Genomic DNA, 21,077 nt, shown 5'->3' with positions numbered 1-21,077 from the left:
CATGGCACATCAGTGAAAACATGCTGCACCAGAGACAGAAAATACCAAGAATGGCTAGTTTAAAAAAAAAGAAAAAAAGAAAGAAATTATTCATCTGGTTACGATTAAAAAAACCACATGCCTTAGGAAACTGCACAGTTGTTATTTGACAAGATATTAGACACAATTTGTTCACAATTATATCATCACCTTTAGGTTTAAATCTAGTGGCCTAAAAGCATAACAAGATACTTTTTCCTCAGGAGAATTCTTGTCCCATCTGTGTTTTCTTCTCTCAAAGTTACTGAGACACACATAATTACCCAGAGGCTAAATTTGGACCATAAAGTGATAATCCTTTTTTTTCTTTGTTGCTTCATAAATATTTCCACAGCAAAACAAATGGAATGGTACAAAGAGGCTTATTACATCGAATAAGGAATTAGCAGCAGGAATCAATAATCTCCAAAGTAACAAAGATCCTATTTCCAGGCAAATACTCTTAACTTCAAAATAAACACCACCCCCCCCCAAGAAACAAAACGCTTCCAGAGGGACACACAAACCCTATGTGATACGCTGAACAGGCTGGCGCCTTTCTCATCATCTTCTGCATAGTGTCACACCAGCTTTTTCCATTTTCTCCCTGAAGTTTCAAGGGCTCAGTTCAACCCCTACTGAAGTTTCTCCACTCTTAGTTTTCCAACTAATATTAGGTGTCTGTACTCTTGCCTGCACATTCCCTAGCTCCCCCTTACACTTTATCAATGTAAAAACCTGCTTCATTAACACAATCTTGCTGCTGGGGGAGACCAGTATTCTTTTCACTATTTTTTTCCTTAATTAGAGCTGATGTTGAACTAAGGAGGGGGAGGGAATGCCCAGTGACATCTTCCATCTTCGTTATACAAAATGGGAGAGAAACCTGTTCCTGGCCCAGCTGACCTGAAGAGTCATTTCTCCTTCACGCTTCAGACACTTCACTCCTTAAACCCCATTGGGACAGTGTTGTAGATGTCTTCCCTGTGACATTTCAAAGGAGGGTGCTATTAAAACCCACATTTTTGCAATTGTTTGTCCTCTAAAGAAAGACTGCCTTAAACTGGTGATTGCTTTTTGAGCTCCTTACTGGTCTGAATAGTTTATGTAGCTGCCATTCAGGCAGAGAGGCTGAAGTGAGTTAATATTTCAAATGTTTTGTATGCAAGACAAGCAAAGTCTGTTTGTTCATGGCTGCTGACATGCCATAGGAGAAGCCTGGATTTCCCTGCAGGGCATGCTCAGATGCCAGGAGTGAAACACCTCTGTCCTGGGCTTTCAGTGCCCTGGTTTTATGGCATCCACTTGTTTTCTGCATATCCAGCTGCAGCGAAGGCAAGGAGGGCTTGGAGAGAGGCAGCAAAGGGAATCAGCACAGTCACCCTGACAAAATCCCTCCTGAACATGTATCGATGATGCACAAAGCATTTGTAAAACTGGAAACTGCGCCTACTGCTATGAGAGGCTGCAGATTGGCACTAAAACATGCTGGTCCGGGCAAACAGATACAGTGCCTGCTTCCTAGCTTTTCTCAATTTCATGACTAGTTTAAAGCATGCAATTCCTCATGCATCAGCATTGAGCTGAAGTAAAAGAATACACTCTCTCAGTCCCTCCTTCCAGCCCCCACTGGCCACAGTGTATGTTTTGTTTTACAAGCATACTGAATATACATCTGTACCTTACAGTTTATTGGGTGTTAAGCCCACTCTCATGACTGGAGATTACCTAGTGCTAATAACAACTTTGCTCCTGCTTGACAGCAGTGGTGCTCTGCTGAGCCCAGCTAATGAACACCAGCTGCTAAGGAAGAGGGGGGAAAAATCTCTCACAACTACTACGCTCTGTCAGTTTTTCGAACACCGATGAGCAGTGTTTTTGGCAAAACATTCATCAAATACATGCTTCTATCCTATTTTCTTACTAGAACCATTAGAACATTGCTGTACTCTGCATTACTGGAGATCATTGCTGTTGTATAGATACCAGACAGCACCATTGCAGGCTGTCTGGGACGTTTCTGTGAGGAGCAAGCTCCCAATTCCCCAAATTGAGAAAGAACAATAAATTGCTGTTTGTTGTCTCTGGATCCACCCAGAGATAGAAAGTTTTGAAGGCAGATCTTAAGGTTCTGCTTCAGATAGCTAGAAAAGGAGAAAAGAGCTATACAAGGGTGCAAGGAATTTGAAAAACTCTTGGAAGTAAAACTGTGAGTTTGTGTTTTTTTTGGTTTTTTTTTTTTTTTTTTTTTTTTTTTTTTGCTATGGCAGAGGTGGACTGAGGGGACGGGGAGGTGCAGGGCTGAAAGAAATACTTCTTGAGGGAAGCTGGGCGTCTGGAGTCGATTTCCATGTGAATACAGCGTGCCTGTGAGATGTTCTTGTTTAGAAACTGAGTCCTGGTAATTTTTTCCATGGAGTGGAGCATGAGGAGTTTGGGCTAACCCCATACTCTCTTGGAACTGAAGTGAGCTAAAGACTTTTATGGTCTACATGTCATAGACAGGCATTTGTCAGAACTTGTGACCTGGCTAAATTGTCTGTGCTGGCACAGCCATTGTGCAATAACCCAAAGCAGGAGAAATCTGTCAAGCATTGCATCAGAATAGCTTTACGAGACACATTCACAGTAACCTTAGACTGGGGGGAGTGAAGGGAGTCAGGATCTGGGAAAGTCTGAGACAGAACTTGGCCACTCTGCAGTGCCAAAGGCATACAAAAAAATCAGCCAACAACGTCGTGCCCTTCACAAGGCAAAGATGTTACTAATACACAGAGACTTTCTCAGCTCTTTTGATGCCATGCGCTATCACAGAATGGTGGAGGCTGGCAGGGACCCAGGGACCTTGGGTATGGTTTCCAGGATTAGCTGCTCCATCACCTTCCCAGTGATCAAGGTGAGGCTGACCAGCCTATAATTCCCTGCGTCCGCCTTCTTGACTATAGGAGTGACATTTGCTTTCCTCCAGTCTTTGGACACTTCTGCCAGTTGCCATGATCAATCAAAGAAACATTAAAGAAAATAAAGACGGCACTAAATCTTTAGTACTGCTGGGTCAAATTCATCCTTTCAGATATACTTTTATGCTGAATAGTGAGGCAGCATTGCTCTCTCTTGAAGATTTTAACACGTGCCCTAATTGTTAAAACACGACATGTCTAGTGACAAGTGCACAGAACTGAGAGAAAGGCAAGGTACAGTGATGGGCAGGTGGGAGAATCAAATCTGAGGCAGTCAAGTGCGCAGTGATCAAGGAGGATGCTGAGACAAGTTAGCTGCGATGCCTAGTATTCCCCCACTGATGCCTTGCATTTCCCCGTCACTGTCTTTATATCTGCTGCAAAATCCTTCAGACTGAGGCCAAGTACTGTACAGTATCTTGAACGGGGATGGGGTGGAAGGGGGCTACTAGCACTACTGAAATACAAGGAGAAACAAGACAGAATAAAAACTCTGAAGAGAAGAACTAGTCAAGACAAAGGGAAATAAAAGTACCTCCCAAAAATGTGTCACACGTGATGGGTTTCAGAGGCAAAAATCGTATCTTTTCACTGCTGCAGAGCCTTTTTTCATCTGTCATGTTACATTAGAAAACATGATGGTGCCCTTAACTCGCTGGAATTAAACAGTGCAGTGCAAAATGTTGGCAGCTCTTCTAACTGCAGTAGAGATTTAGATTTTCTTCACTAGTCTGAGGGGGAAGATGAAATGGACGGTGAAGTACCATATAGCTCTATGAACCCTGCAACTGCCCAGGTCTCTATCTCAGCATAGATGTCTGCCCAAACAAGGGAAGGGTTAATGGTTCTGGCCCAACCCGAGGGTGAAGGACACCAGGCATTTACACTCAGTTGTTAACTGGGAAAAGGGAAGGAATCTCTGGGGATGTTCTGGCCCTGGGACATCAGCCACTCCTTCTCCTGCAAGGAGCAGAGGGAGGTTTTGGGATCAGCTGGAGAATGCCCTGACAGGGAGATTCAAGAAGGCACCACACCGCCACCAGGGAAGTTGCTTTAGGAAAGCCAGGGACCACAGTTCGGGTGCTCCAACTTCCCAGCGCAGCCGAACAGGCCAAAGGAGCTCATTATTCATGCTGCTTGCAGGCTTAGCTGGAGGTGGGCCAGCTGATGGGGCCATGAAAAGACCTTCATGGCAGATGGCCAGGGACCTTTCCCTGTAGCATCTGCGAGGGCCTCCTGAGGACAGCATTTACTTGCAGTTTACATCTCCCTGCACATTCTCCCACAAGGCCTGGGTGCAACTGAGCTGACATCTGCCATCCCACCAGGTGACTGAGGTCCCCCAAAGCCTGCCATCCGCCATCTCACCAGGTGACTGAGGTCCCCGTGCATGTGCAGGAGAAGGGGCCCTGGTCCAGGCAGCGTTCCTGTTCCCCACGGAAGGAGCGGACTGGTGCCTTTGCAGCCCCTGCTGTTTGAGATCAGGGTCTCCTGCTTGCAAGGCTAGCTTTTAAATCAAAGCCAGTTGATTGCAGGGAGGCAGGAAGACCGTTTCTGTCCTGATTACTGCAACAAAGGAAATCGTGAAGACTTCTCCAGCATGCGGAAAAACTCAGATATTCTGCAGGATAAATAGTCCAGGCTGACATTATAGATACTTGCTCATTTAGCAAATACAATATATTGAATGCTTTTTTTATTAATTACTCATTAACCGTTAGTGTAGCTGCCTCCTGAATTCTGGGATGTCAGTGAAGAACCAGGTTACTGAATTTACCTTGGTGCTAATCTGCTTTCCCTGTAGTTTGCTGGTTTGAAAATTACTTATCATCAGAAAGGCAAGCAATGAATATTACAGGCTGCATTCTTAGAGACACGATGTGCTCTACTACACAGGAGAAGCCCTTCCTCTTCACTAATGTTATTAACATAAATGGTAATTTTACGTGGTCAGGTCTGAGGCTAAGGACTTAGTTTAATCCCCACATACGGTCTGTGCAGTGCTTATGAATCCCAGTGCACTGAAATATGAACATAATTCTCATCTGCGCTTGCCTCTATAAGACCGGTTGTAACTTTTCTGCATGTACGCAAAAAAAGTCCCCGTTCATCTCTACGTGATCCTTGTGTTAACACTAAGTCTTAGGGACAACGTGCAAAAAACCAACCTTACATAATTGTATCAGGTGTAATGGTGAGTATATTCACTGTCTTGGTACATTTGTCCAAAAGACATTTAAACCTATATAAAACAAACATATAAAACATTAAATCCTATTTACTACTGGGCCAACTCTTCAAAAAGTCACCTCTATTCACTCACATACAATAACCTGCATATGAAAGTCCTGCGTTCCTGGACACAGACAGATGACCACGCACACAAGTTAGACTTACTTCTCTAGCATTCCTGCTTCTGCTCACAGTAACAGTCACAGTGCACATGTATGAGCACATATATATTTAAAAGCTGATTGCAGTCAGGATAAAAAATTGCGTTTGTGTGTTTGACTCCTTTACAAGGATTATCTGTGTTAAATGTCCTGCACATACGTTGCCAAATAGGCCATAATACACTGAAGAGGAAAAAAAATGCAAACTGTAACTTCTGAGAGAGGTTAAATATTTTGCTCAAAAAGCCATTTCTCCATTTTACAATCATCAGTCTATAAAGTGAAATTTATTGCTGCCAGTCTGCTTCTTTTATCTACTTGTATTGCCATCTGATTTGTTTCCTTTACAGAAATTACAAGGTCATCCAAGCTGAGCAACTGTTGCGCTTGTGATTAACTCCCCACAATCAGCAGACACAAAACATGAAGATTTATGGTTAGATTTTTTCAAGGTGGAAATTTATGAGCTAGTTCTTAATGGAGCTGCCCTAAATTTGTCAGCATTACCCAGCAAAAGAAAAAACCTAAACAAACCACCTTTGTTTTCTTCTTTTAAAGCCAGAATATAATATTTTGAATCAGCTACTTCCTTGCTTGTGTTTGTTTCACCTGTTTTTATTAATATTTGTCATTCTTTTACTGAAAAGAGTACTGTGTGGACTCCACGCAGCCTCTTGTTTACTGGAGAAACAAAAGACTATTTCTATTACCGACATATGTTATTTCATTACTGCCACAAGCTTGCATTATATCACCATGAATTATTTTGCCCAGCAGAGAAATGTGGCTTCCTCTGAGGTAAAAGCTGACAGTGGTTTGACAACTAAAAGCAACACTGCAATCAATTTGGGACAGAAAATGAAGGATACCACACCCCACTGAAACTGCAAAGGAAACTAAGGTAGACTAAATACATTTGTCTCAGCTGTGTTGACAGCCTGAGTTAGACCTCAAATGCAGACTGTGTCAGGGGGCTGAAGAGGACAGGAAGCACGAAGGGGAAATTATAACCCCATAATGTATTCTGTCTCGGCTTCTCCAGAGAAAGGATGGGAGAAACAGATGTTGCAACGACAGCACAGAGTGACTTGCACTGCTTCCATGAGAGCAGGCAACAGGAGCAGCGATAGACCCCAGGAATAACAAATATCTTCCTGGACTGGCGACATCTCTGATTGAAATGAACTTTTGACACGGAGAAAACACTTTCCATTTCATCAGGGGCCACAGAGGGGCCTCTGGGGAGGCCTTGCCCTCAAGTGCCGCTTCCTGCTGCCTGCCATTAAGAGCATTCCTCTCCTCAGCACAACGTTCCTCCTCCTTTACAGTAACATGAATACATTGTCTCTGCACATTTGGAGCCCCACTTTCTAACATGGAGAGACGCATCTGCCCAAGGACAGACTATACCCACTCTGCGAGGCTTTGCTTTCATACACAGCAAAACATCTGCTGGCCCCAGTTGAGCGAAACTGGTGGTGGCAGGGATTCATCCCATCCCGAGATGCAGCTGCAGCAGAGGAGAGGTAACGCTGCCAGGGCCCATCCAGATCATCGGTTAAGGCCACTGCTCATCCCACAAATGAGGGAGCACGTAGAGGTGATGTGTTTTGCAGTGACATTACCCACTGTCACCTCCCCTTTCCCTTGATTGCTCCATTGACCTTTTGCCATAGCAAATTACTCAGATGAAGCAAATTCATGCTGTTACTTGTTCAAACCCATATCAAAACAATAGTAATAGCATAATTCATGATGTTAGACTTGTCTTTTTCTGTGATGAATGATGATGTTAGCTATGAAAATTCCTAATATAAAGAGACAAGTCCAAACTGTGCCCAGAAGTGAGGACCCTTCTCCTACTGAAACACAGAGTTAGAGGTCTAAAGAGATCCTGATATCTGGGGTGGTTTTTTGAAAGCACGCAAGCTTTGCTGTCAATGAGAGTTTGTCGTAAAGCCCGTGGAAGATGCAGCCTTCCCAGAGTGTTTTAACTACAAACCCACCTTTCCTTTCAGCGCAACAGAGCTTCCCAGGACATCAATCACCGAAGAGGGCTGGCAGGGGCCTTGAGAGCCCATCTCCCATCTGTACCCCCACACAGAACCCAGATCAGTTCTGCTCAGATTGTTTATTCCTGGTGGTTGAGCCCAGATGTGTAATGATAACTCGGTTTCAGCTTGTCGCCCATAGATAATCACCTGCTTTTGCTGCTTTCCTCCTGATGCTAAGGGCAATTTAGATAGCGCACTTGGGGTTTCTCACAAATCTACAGCTTCCTCATGAAACTAAACTAAAAGGAAAAAAAAAAGCCATTTTCCCTAGGTACCATTGTGGCTAAAACCCAGGCTCAGCCCTTTGCGGCTTTTTTTTGGTCAGCCCCATTCATGCATCTAGTGCTGTTGCATCGTCCCCTCTAATCCAGGATTTAGATGAGCTTGTTTACCACAATCCCATTTTCCGTGTGATTCATCCCGAGCACCCGACATGCGAAGAGGCAAGCTACACACACACATACGCATGCGCGCTGCTGTTGGGGATGAGCTCTTGCTTTAGGCACTTGCTTTTCTCTCATTAGTGGAAGCTAACAATAAGTGTGAGAATTGCAGACGTCAGAGGTAATTAGGAAGAAATTATTTCACCCAACAAAATGAGGTCTGTGAATCAAGCCTAATCCTGCTGTCTGCCCATTCTTTTTATCCCTAAATGACTCCGAGATGGGGAGGGCACAAAATGCTCTCCACAGTGCTGGATGGGGAACAGCCACGAGGAGATTCAGCCATATTTGATGGGGGCCATCTTGCTGCCATTCTCTGGCTGAATAAACCCTTCCCACAACAGGACTGCAACGCTGTTTCAATAATTAACCTTTTCAAAAAGCTGAGTCTCCCCACAGCCTAATTTTTTAGTAAACAGAAATGATCACTTTGGACTATTCCGTCCCCTCAGGCCTCTGAAGGAACTGCTGTGCGTTTTAACCACTGTGCAAGCCTTGCAGACAGACCCTTCCTCAGCACTGGTAATATCTCTGTCACCCTTATGGTGATGCCAAAGACGCAATCCTTTTCCCAAACTGTCCAATTTTTCTACTACTCTTTCTGGTTCATGTCTCTCCTGCTGTTTACAAACATACTCTATTGCTCTTTCTCCTGAGTACTCTCCCTCATGCAGAGGGACACACGGACAACTAGCACCTGATGCGAACAAGTCTAAAAACCTCACAGCAGCCTCACGACATTTCAAAAATCAATGGCAATTTTTTATACTTGTGGGAATTTACCAAGTTCATTTCATCCCAGGATTTCTGTTTCTAGGCAGTATTTTTCAGTACAGCTGAGGAAGATGTAGTATTGATCAGGGAATGTGTAGAGTAGATTACCTTTCTGATCGAGGTAGTAGGTGACCATCATCTGTCAAACCTGCCACTCCATAACAAAGATTTATGACTTTTCATGCTACATTTCTCAGTCACAGACATCTCGGTACTATCTCCAAAGCATCAATGGGACTATAAACACATCTAGCAGGTGTGCATGTCCATATCTCAAGCATACGTATTTACAGCCATATGCACACAGACAGTGTCTCTGTGATCTATTTTCATACTTTCTATCCTTTGCCTCGTGATACTTGCAGTATATTATTTATATTGCTTCAGATCAAGATTTTCCACTTGCTGGTGTAAGGACAGCACCCCGTAAGGTATTGTAGTGAATAAATCTAGGGCTATTCAAAAACCAATGCAGAGCACTACTGTATATCTGACAGAGGAGCTTGCCATTGATTCACTGCTTTAAAGCCAGCAGAACATATACAGTGACACACTCTCAGGATTCAGTCAACCAATGCGGGATGTCTATCACTCAATCACAAGCGAGGCAAGAGGTAGTGTGTGGACACTGCAAGAAGTTACTTTATTCTTTATTCGTTTCTAATTTAATTATTATGTATTTAATTATTTAGTTAATGTGCAGATGGCCGCTCCCCCACCTCATCTCTTTTTGCTTTCACACCGGGCATGGTCTTGGGTTAAACGTGACTCCTACAACTGACAGCTTTTGGCAGCAGCACAGCACAAAATCTTATTGGGCTGCAAAATCTTATTGGGTTGCCTGTGGCACCTGCCAGTGGATGGGTAGCAGTCCCCTGACACGCACTGCTCGCCTGCGGATAGCCCTTATGGATCTCCCCTGCCTTGTGACCTGCAGCCAGCCTGCCCTCTGCCCTGAGATGGGTAGGAGTGTGCTTATGATACAGATGTGATGCTGACCAGTAATAATACTGTGAATATCAAGAAGTTCACCTAATATTGATTATTAGCAACGTGATGATAATAATACTGGATTACCACCTTTTTTGTATGATTAGATCATCCTATTCCAGCACATGGGAAAACCCAGGATGGAAGCAATTCAGGGAAAGCAAAGAAGGACACTGCCATGCATTCTTGAAAAGCAGTGGACCAAAATCTCAGCTTTAATACTCCTGTATCTAATTGTTAATGAGCACTTTTCACTAGAGTTGGGGGGTTAAGAGACTCAAAAAAGACTTGAGTGCTTTAGAAAGCCGCTCTCACAGGATGCGTGGGAGATCAGCCATAGTCTTAAGACTCATGTTGTCTCAAGGTACGGGAGAGACTTTGCAGAGCACAAGTCTTATGAGGAGCGGCTGAGGGAGCTGGGGTTGTTCAGCCTGGAGAAGAGGAGGCTGAGGGGAGACCTTATCGCTCTCTGCAGCTACCTGAAAGGAGGCTGTAGCGAGGTGGGGGTCGGTCTCTTCTCCCAAGTAACAAGCGATAGGACGAGAGGAAACAGCCTCAAGCTGCGCCAGGGGAAGTTTAGGTTGGATATTAGGAAAAACTTCTTCACTGAAAGGGTAGTTAGGCACTGGCACAGGCTGCCCAGGGAAGAGGTTGAGTCCCCATCCCCGGAGGTATTTAAAAGAAGGGCAGATGTGGTGCTTGAAGACATGGTTTAGTGGTGGACTTGGCAGTGATAGGTTAACGGTTGGACTCAATGACCTTAAGGGTCTTTTCCAAACTAAACGATTCTATGATTCTATCCAGAGCCTGCCTGAGTCCTTGCTTCACAGTCATAGCCCAGATACGCCCCACTCCTCTCACCCTGATAGCCACTGAAAGCTAAATCCAGGCTGTCCTGTCCCCCACTCTAACCTGAATAACCAGGAGACCAGTGCTTCCCAGCAGGTCCAACACGGCCAGAGACATGCAGAAGGCAGAAGTCTGTCTTTTCCCTCTGCCTGTTAATTTTCAGAGTCCTGTTTTTCCTCCTGTTTTCTCCTTTCTGTCTTATGGTCACTCATACGCACTTCTTGAGCAGCTGTGAAGCTGTGCAGGCACCAGAGGGATAAAATGGAGGAGAAGTTTGGGAGAAGCTGAGCAGGCAGGGAAAAAAAAAAGAAAACCATACCCACTTAAAGATTTACTTAGTGCAGAAGGTCTGCATTTCAGAGTAAAAGTTAATGGAGTTGTAAGGGTTTTTAGCAGCCAAGAACATGGACTCCAGCATCCTTTTCCTATCCCCAAGTCACATGTGGTTATGAACTAGAAGTTCTGCATCTTAATTCACTATTTTTGCTCCTTGCTTCATAGTAGGTATCACACTTTGGAGTAGTCCATTCTGGTTTGGTTAGAGGAGGAGGTCTTCTAATTAGTTGCTGTAATTGCTGTGTAAAGACTGCCCAGAAATAGTTTACAGTGCAGTGGCCTATTCATGTGGCTGGAACTCACGTGATGTCGGATCTCCTCCTTTGCTAGGACACATTTTGCCATCTTGGGCAAAAAGCTCCATTTTTGCTTGGATCTATGTGTGCTGAGCCATGATACAGGATACACACCAGCGAAGCACTACATTCATGTGAAGTGTTTCTATGATAGGCACAAAGTTGTTAATTTGTCTCATGTCTGAGCTAATATTCAGGTGTGTAGTGGGCCAGACCCACTGTAGGATACAGTCTCTGCAGCCACACCCTTACAACTGGCCTGGTGTAAGTCAAGGCACTATTCTCCCAGCACGGGAAACAGGCGACATGGTGAAGTCTGCTCTGGAGTCTCTCTACCGGTTGGCGGATGCAATAATAAAGTCATAACAATTTTCTGGAACTACCTGGAGGTTCAGAGGTTCCAAGCTACATTTAAATAGGATCGAAACAAATAGTTATGAGCCAAATAGATTCCTGGTGCAACTCTAAGGCTGGAGGAACTACACCTGGGATGATTTTGGTCCCACACAATATGTCAACGGTCAGTCTCTCAATATGCCTGGCTATAAGCATCTTTAGAAATGACATTCTCTTTATAGTACTAAATTCTAATCTGCCAAATGTGGCAGCCAATGAGCTCTTCCAAACTAAATACTGTGAGGATTATACGTAAATACTGAAGTATCCTAATCAGTCTCTTGGCGAAAATTAATTGATCCATTACAGACAATAACTATTTGCTGAAGTTTTTATTCTGCATTTTTTACTTCTGTAAGTAGCACATGTGATTTCATTGGCTGGCTATTTTAAACCGTAGGGGACCATTGGTGGAATAGTACAAATCCCTCCGAAATCCAAAATTGCCAGCTGCAATTATAGTCTGCATCTAGCATCTTCTCTAAGGACTATAAACACTTCACTACTTTAATTTTGCTTGGCATTTGCATCACTGTGTGACAATTACTGAGCAATGGCAAAGGATAGATTCAGTAATGAAGCCTGGACAGTAAAGAAATACTGTCCAAATTGAAATATTTTCTCTGTTTCAATCTAATATTCATCAGTCTGTGCACATGGATACATCACATTTAGATACAAAGCACTGTTAGGACAGGTACCTTCCTTTTTGCTGCTGAAATGTCTGTGGCTTTTTGCATATTAGAGATGAAGAAAGTTGTTTTCTCCTCATATTTCTTAATTGTTTTTAACTACTCAAAAGGATGAGATTCTAAGTTGTAAATACTAGTAATTAAAAGGTCAGACTGGCAACTATATCATTCCAGATAAGGCTTGTGAAATTCTACCAATTTCAGTGATGTTACACTGGTATAAAACGGGAACACAACAGCACCGGTTCAGCTATTTTTTGAGCTCATATACACACAGTTCTAATTATTTAAACTATTTGTGATTGCCCCTAAGTCCTAGCTATAGAAGACAAGATCAAGCATTATACCTCAGACTGAATGAGCAGAGCTGCAAGTGGGGAAACAAACAATGACATTGTGAGAATATGGGGCTTACACAGGAAGGCTTCTGGGTGTTGCCAAAATTAGTTTCCCTTGTTAAAAACAGACATGCTGAAGAAACATTCCTTAATGGGGAAAAAGCAGACTTTGGAGAGGTGAGATTTAAAATATGTAAAATAAAAAACACCTGGGGCACAGTGAGCTGTGCAGAGTCAATGTTTGCAAACGACACTATTTACCTTCATCAGACAGAGCTGCAAAACTTCTGAGAGACCTACGTAATTTTGGCAAATGGGCAACACACTGGAAATGCTGTTCAAAGTCATTGCAAGGTCAGGCAGTGCGCAGTAAGATACACTAAGAGACAAAAATTTCAACTCTTCACACGTTTCAAAAGGGTTCAAAATTAATCATATAAGCACTTGCTCTCATGTGCTGCTCTTTGGGACCCAGAGCTTCGTGTGCAGCTGCAGTCTAACAAGGTATCGGGCTGAATAAAGACTAGACTGAAAAATCACAGTACCAGCAACAGGGCAGCGCCATCTTGCATACTTTGGGCATCACTGCTGAGGCCCTTCAACAAGAATACTGAAGAATCAGACAGGTCTTCGAGTAGGCTAAGCATGATCCAGCACAAAAACTTTCAAAGACAGACTAGGAAGATGTGGTTAGTTTATTCCAAAGAGGTGATAAATGAGGCCGTGAAAAAAACAGTAGATAAAATGCTGAAAGAGGTATTTACCAGGAGCTCCTATTCTTCCTGTCTCCACAACATGGTAGCGGTGTCCCTCCCTTATCCCCCCACCAAGAAGAGAAGGAAAAAAAAAAAGAAAGAAAATCCACAAGAAAATTCCCAGCAACTGGCTGGTCTTCTTGTGGTTTTCTCAGAGTCACACTGGAGGGCAACTAGCAACATTCACCAGCTCTGCATACCACCAAGCTGATAACGTAACAGTATTAAATTGATTACAGAAATGATGGCTGGAGCATAGGAGGTTCTTAGACATTTCTACCTGATCTCAGTTTACTAATTCTTGACAGAAATCTTCCACATTTAATGGCCACCCATCTATACCCCATGCAATACAGAAAACCAGAACAGCTGGTGAGTAACACTGTTATGAAGAAGAAAGAGTCTAGACAGGGTAAATCTGTCCAACTTAACCCAACAAAAGCAGGTGCTGAAGGATGTTAAGTATTTTGGATCAGGAAAAGACTCTGCTAGGCACAGGAGATGCAGTCAGAAGAGAAAGTTATACCTCTGCCCTTTGGCCAAACTAACAGTCTATCAAATGGCACCTGCAGCTACAGTCCAAAATGTCATCAAAGCTGAAAATTTCCCAATGGTGCACTGAAAACAACCAAATCCACATAGTTCATGCTGATACTTAACACAACCAAAGATCCCATAGGATATGCCAGGAAAATGAAATGGGGTGTTGTATGGGAAGTTATACTGGAGCAGAAATAATGTGTAGAGTCTCCTCCTCCCCCGCCCCTGTCTTTTCCTCCTGAACATTGTGAACAAACAGATCTCAAATGTTTACAGCCGAAGTATAAAAACTGCATCCCACCACATTATTTCCGAAAGCAAGAGTTGGAAAAATGTTTGTCTCCTACCTTGTTAACTTTGTCCCAATCTGCTGCCTAAGTTCAAGCCTCTCTTCATCAGTCTGCATGGGGAGGATGTTCTTTTCCTCCAGCTCTCGCTTGGAAGGCCTGTTGCTTAGTTTGATTGCTAAAGAGTCCTTCCTGCAGACTTTCATTGCCAGGGAGCCTGTGGGAGAGAGGAGAGGCTCTGCCAAAGGAAGTGTCATCATTTCATTATAGCATGCAGCAGGCAAAGAAGTACTAGCCAAGGGAGAATACTAGGCTCTCATTTACATTGGTATGGACTGTGGGAAAAGGGGTGTTAATTAACTTCATGTGTTCAATTAACCTCAAATCATATCATAATAAAGAAAAGCTGAATTTGGTAGGTATACAGGAAAAAGAAATTAAAATATTGCTCCATAGAGGGAAGTGTCGAAGAAGGGCTTGTTTCAGAATTGCTAGTAGCATCTGTAGCTTTCTCCAGCACAGTGTTTCTGAACCATGTAATGGAATGAATAATTCAATCTCAGAATCTGGGCAGGCAGCAGAACTACAGCATGTGGAATGTAATACAGCATTGCAATGTAATATCAAGACATCCAAGCTAGCACTAGAAGGAATCAAAGGTCAATCAGAAGCAGCACTGATCTCTATGTACATTAACTGACACTGCTTCTCAGGCAGCGACAGTGGCAAAGGCACTGTGAGAACCAGTGGCCTTTCATGGCTCAAGCTTGCTTCGCTAGGCTTGCATCCAAAGCAGTTTGAGCAGGGAAGACAAGACACAAGCAGACAGAGAGACACAAACCCATGAGAGGTTTTGGGCTTTGGCAGGAGAGTGCGAGATAGTGCAGTTCTGCTCTGTTTCTTAGTTTAAGAGCAAAGACTGCTTAATTTCACTTGCACGGTAAGGGAGGATTCTGAGGAGATGAAATACGCCTGGTTTAGAATCTTCTTTGTGTGCGTTTTAAAAAGGGTGTCATTTGTTTGTACTGCTCCCAGTTTTCAGAAGAAATTCAAGGGCCTGAAACTTCAGCTTGACCTGCAGGATGACAAGCAGTGCTCATACGCAAAGTACCGTATCTTGTCTTCATGGGAGAGTCCTGTGATGCCACACTGAGGCAGGAGATGGGTTTTCTCAGAGAGGGTCAGGAAGGGGCCACAGGTCCCTCTCCAGACTGTAACTGCGATATGGCTATCAATTAACCTCTTCTCTTCTTATCTGAGCCCAATTCTTTGATTGCGACCCCTCTCAAAGTATGTGCAGACTTAGGATTCTGACACGATTTAATACTTACTATATATAAAAACTCTGATTCTCTGTCAGTGGCACTTATCCTCCCGAAGTAACTCTATTGAGCTGATCTTGACTTAAGACAAAAGCAGGGCTTCTCTACACCACAGACACTTGGGAAAGCGAATCCAAAAGTCAATTTGGAAGTGAACTAATATAAGCCCAAAACAGTCATTTGAATTCTGTCTGAGAGCTACCCTGACAGGGATTCATGTGCATTAGGGAAATCACTATAAATTCATACTACTTGTTATTTTGGATTAATTTACCAAGCATCCCCATGAAGTGAAGCCCTGACAGATGCAACAGCCATGGTCAAGAAAGAAAATTCGTAGGCCTTGTGTTTCCCTTGTGTATTGCGAGTTCAGAGTAGAAAATAAATGAGAATGGAAAAATGGATTGAGTCTTACTTGTAAATAATGAGTTATCCTCATCTTCATCTTCCTCTTCCTCCTCCTCCTGTCTCGTGTAGAGGCAGGAAGAATCTTCATAGTCGGTTTCATGAGGCACATTTTCTTTATTGTCATCGCATTCGATCACAACAGTTGGCACTTGTCTCATGTCTGGAAGGCCCCCAGGTCCTGTTTTTGTAACACTGTCACCTGTGTGTAAACCAGAGCTGTTGGGAAAGAAAAACAAATAAATAAACTAAAGGAAACAGCTCAATGGAAGACTGAGTTGCCTCTCTCACTGTATTTAGGAAAGCAGTGGTCTTTCATCCCTTTTTGGGAAGAAACGAGGACAGAAAGTTCTTCATGACCAGTAAGACATCTAATGGGTTTAAACTGAGTACACATTGGATTTAAGGTACAACACTTGTTTGGGAGAGGTAGGACAGCACGCAGGCAGAAATACTGGCAGCCGGGACTGAGAACTAAAGATCTGTGGCAAATACAGTCTCAAGTCTTAGTGAGAATTGCACCAGCTACTCAGAGTGAGAAGCATGTCTTCAGCCTGGTGTCTGTGTGACCTCTCCACTGGTGTGCAGGCAGTAAGGAGAAAAGGTCTCACCTGAATGCAAAAGGTGGAGTAAGAGAGAGGGAGGAAGGAAAGGTATAGATTGTAGAGGACGATTGTAGAAAGGCAGAGGGAAACCATGACTTGCACTCCTTGGGCAAGAAGATGTTGATTGACTTGAGGGGAAGGCAAGGGCACAACTCTGAAGTGCAGGGGACTGAAGCTGTGAAACTGGGCTTGGAGAAAAGAGACTTTGGGAGCCGGTGAGAGTAACGAGAGGGAGCTAAAACCTGGGAGGTTGGTTTGGTAATGGCACAGTTACACCCTGGGGGGGCTGCAGTGATGATATCCCTTCTCCTGCCCCAGCTCCCCACTCCAGCCAGGTGCTGGAGATCAATCTGAATTGGAGCTAACATCGTATTTTTTTTGTCACATAAAGTGTGATTGATCATTTCCTGCAGCTTACTAGGTTAAGACCTGTGGTCAGTACTGCTACCATCTAGCTCTCTTTATGTGTTGATTTCAAAGCCCTTTACCAAGGAACGTATTAATACAAAGTAGGGAAACAGGAACATGGGGAGACGAAGATCGAAGTCCAACAAAAGGTAAAAGGAAAAGTCAGGAACAGAACCAGGTTTCCCAACCCATTTTTATCTAATAGCTCATGTTGCTTTTCTGATGTGAAATGAGAATGAGAGACTGGCAGGCAAAAATGACGGCTGCTGTAGTTTATTTGTGAGTCAGCAGAAACTGCCCTCTCTCTTAAGTCCCAGCTGAAGCAACAGCTGTATGAAAGGTGGTGAACATTTGCCTGCTGGACACCCTCTTTATGCCAAACCCCCATTTTACTTTCCAGAAGAACATAGGTGTGAAACCAGATGTGCTGGCCAAGTTGCACTTGAGGCACACAAATTTGGGTCTGGCCTTACCGAGTGCTGAGTAGCCTCAATTCCCTTGAATGTTTTAGCCTGCGCAGAATACCAGAGGCATTCTGCATGTTGAAAAACTGTTGTATTCTTCTCTTTAAATGATTTTCTACTGAGTCAACTTGAAACATTTCTCTTACTTCTAACCCTAAAGTTAACGTGGACTCTTAAATGGCTGCCAGATAACATCCCAGAAAGACTTTTTAAGATGTGCTTCTGGGTGTATAATGCTAGCCCACAATGGGCTTAGGGATTAAGGAGAAGCAAAGGCTTCAGATCCTGTGAGCAAACCATACCATGCTGTTATCATCATCTTCGGATTCAAAGAAATCATTTTGTTAACTGCAACATTTACTATTGCAGACTAACCAACAATGAGATGCATAGCTTTACTGGATGCCTGGATGAGAGGAACTCGCATTTTCTTAGTGACAGTCCATGTTTTGTACCGCACAGCAAGAGAGATTCAAGAAGAACTGGCTTGTGAATTTTTGTATTAGACTTCAATGAGTTTGACCCAAATAAATTTTATCCCAGAAGCAGTTTTAAAATTCATCAGCTGAATTCTCCTAATGACACATAAATGCACTACAGTCTTTAAAAACTTTCAGCTAACTTTTAGTTTATTGATATGCTTTAATAATTTTAATTTTATGAACTTCATTTTTTAAATCTGTTTTCTCTGTAGCCTATTTTTTGTGTAACTCTTTTTAAGAGGAAAGCTAGGAAATTCAAAACGCTGGACTTACTTAAATTTCTAAGAGAAACTAAAATGCTATGAAATTCTGTTAAAATTGCTAAAAAAAAAAAAAAGAAATAAAAGACTTCTGATGGTTAACACAATTGGATCATTCAGTTAATTTTAAAACAATGCATACACAGAGAGCAAGTACAAGTTCACTAAGTCCCTTCTGGAAGTACAAATGAAAGGAGCAAAAAGTAGTTCAGCATCCAGGACCATTTGGTGCTTCCCTGTTCCGTGAAGGATGTATCTGTAGGTTACAGATGCATCCTTACGGGTGTGCACATAGGGTAGCAGATATCAAAGTGGTTCACCAATTTAGGTTCCCAAGCAGGCATCAGATGGCAATAAGATTTACAAATTACCACAGAGGATCTTTATTTGAACTAGTGATCTAGAAATAGGCGGCTTCTCATCTCATTGTAATTTTTCTGAATCATCCACTTTCTTGATAATACTACTTTCTATTTTAAGCTCCTCATTTTTCCTGGTGTTTTGTGTTCTTCTTGATTAAAATCAGCCTTTTCCACAGCATTTCGACTAAGTCAGCTGTCTAGGCAAAGCACTTATGAAATACATGCAGTACTGCGGTATACTTAAGAAAGACGAATCAAGGTCACTGGATGTTTCCATTGTGTATAAATTCCTCTGGGTCATTAGCAAAAACCCCACATGGTCAGGTGGTCTACACCACAAAATTTTTTTAGCATTATTTACCAAAAAGCACACTATTGTTTCAAACAGTCTTTTTAAATCAGCTTCGTCTTCTGCAACAGAATTAGAGAACAAAGCTACAGCTAAGCAAGTTCTTGTTTTAAGAAGATAAATGTATCTTAACACATAGATTTAAATAATTCATAGCTGACTAGTACGAGCACTTGCAATTACTATTGCATCATCTTTATGTGATCAAAACAGCAAAAAAGTTACACCATTATAGCTCACCATGTTTCTAGTGAGAAAATATTTTAATGAAAAATCAGAATTTAAGCATATGAGTGGCTCATGGTACAGACAAAATTGAGGAAGACAAAAGTGAAATCCCTCCTGTAAAATCTAGCGGGAAAAAAATGCACGCTTCTCATCTGTCATCCTAGGCTCTTTGATTTTGGCATAAAGAGTTACATTTTTATCACCATGTTTTCAGATCCACAGTACACTCTTCTGTACTTATCAGTTAAAACAAAAATCTGAAAAAACTTCAAACCATTGTATATACATTCTACAACACAGGAATATGTGTGAGAGACAGAGAGAGAAGGCAGAGCTATAAATATTAAGTGTTTCTATCCTTAGGCAATGCTGAAGTTTAGACAAAAAGCAATTCTCTTGACAAGTTTTATGGAAGATAAATGTTTTCTGACTCAAATACGTTTTATAAGATTTAGAAGATGCTGGCAGGAATGTCTAATGCATTTCATTGCATAAATCTACAGTCTGAAGCTGAACTGGGTGTCCCAGAGGAACTGGTCTCACACACTGTCTTTTTGGGCACAGCAATTTTTCACTGCTCTGCCACAGAGGCAATTCTAGCCCAGAGTGAGATATTGCCACTTAACAGCTCTTTAGTACATACATTGAACAAACTGAGGCCTTGATTCAGCTGCCAGTGTACAAAAGCCCACAGAGTAATTGAAATTAATTGTTGTCTTACCAGACAGACTGAGAACGATATGGGCAAGGCAGAAAATAAGGCTATTTCAGATCAAGAAGCTGCCTCCCTAAGTCAAAATTAAAGATACATTGCAGTGGCACAAGAGGGTTTCTAAAGCTTCTTTTGCTGCTGTTCGTGATGCACGGCTTTTGGGCATGGTCTTTCTTCTCAAATTCATTTCAGTCAGGAGAATGAAAACTTCTGCGGATTTTGGCAAGGCTTATCAGATTTTCACCAACTCTTAAAATGCATTCTGGAATGGTAAAAAATGATGCCTGAATCTAGAGTTTTACTTATGCTTGACACATACCCTTTGGGCTGAAGGGGAAAGTTGTTTGCAGTAGGGCACAAATTGGCAACAGAGGTTGCAGAAAAAAGGTCACGTGGAAATTACACTCTTCTCTGTTTCAACTTAATCTATCATAAAGCTGGTAATTTATCAGGGAAAATAGAGGCAAACCGGCAGCACAAATGACATGTCATAATAGTCATGCTACGACAAGGGACAGATTGCCCTTCTGAGAATAGGTTATGAATAGATATTACGAGTACCAGAAAATGTTTGCAATCAAAAGCGTTAAGTGTGCAAATGAACTTAATGTTCTATAATGTCTGTAATAAAACCGAATAAAAAAATCCAGGAATTAACTGCCATTTTAAGTCATAAGAACAACTGGGACTTGAATAGCTATTACACACTTTTAATGTACCTTAAGCCATTAACTTATTAATACGCACTAGGTCTAGGTGAGGCAGTAACATGCAACCACTCCTGCAGAGGGGAAAATAGAGGTAGAGAAGCTCAGTAGCTTTGTCAAGGTCAAAGACAGCAAAATAACTTCTGGCTTCCAGGCCGGTACAGAGGGACAGCTCATTTCTCTCTGGCAAGCTTCTGGCTCATTGGCAAAGCACTGATTTCAAGTATTAGTCTTCAGATGTTGTTAGACTACCCAAATTCCAGAGACCTCGTCTGTGAAAGCAAAAAATCCAGATTGCTAGAGGAAGGGGATGTTCTAGTCTTTCATCACTTGTTCCTGTCCACACTCATAGTCCTGGTGGAGAGAAGAGTTCTGAGGTCTAAGAAAAGTTTATTGGGCAAAATGTGGAATTGATACAAACTGGTTATGGATTCAGTGAATATCAATGGAGTTTAACAGACTTGAGGAGCTTCCACTGCACTAGGAGCAAACAAACTACACACAGGGAAGAAAAAAAAAATTGTCCTAAAGGCAAAAAAAGACAGAATTTAGAGCAGAATACTGATCTGCACTCAGATCTGCACATGATCCTCCCCTATTAAAAACAAAATACTACTCTAAATAATCCCCCAAATTACCAGACTTGGCAGCG

The 21,077-nt window shown here is 42.5% G+C and overlaps 1 protein-coding gene across 1 annotated transcript in view; it reads right to left on the bottom strand.

The window, feature by feature from the left end:
• Positions 1 to 21,077, bottom strand: part of PHACTR1 (phosphatase and actin regulator 1) — a gene marked incomplete at its 5' end in the record, with an annotated part of 314,606 nt that overhangs the window by 34,974 nt on the left and 258,555 nt on the right. The window contains 2 exons of the mRNA XM_082319596.1: positions 14,182 to 14,338; positions 15,859 to 16,067. Coding sequence (XP_082175722.1) covers positions 14,182 to 14,338; positions 15,859 to 16,067 — 366 coding nt within the window. The remainder of the gene's footprint in view (positions 1 to 14,181; positions 14,339 to 15,858; positions 16,068 to 21,077) is intronic.

Source organism: Platalea leucorodia (assembly GCF_965183815.1).
Source record: "Platalea leucorodia genome assembly, chromosome: 1".
NCBI lineage: Eukaryota > Metazoa > Chordata > Aves > Pelecaniformes > Threskiornithidae > Platalea > Platalea leucorodia.
The sequence above is the reverse complement of the archived record's forward strand: the minus strand, read 5'-3'. Positions and strand labels throughout refer to the sequence as shown.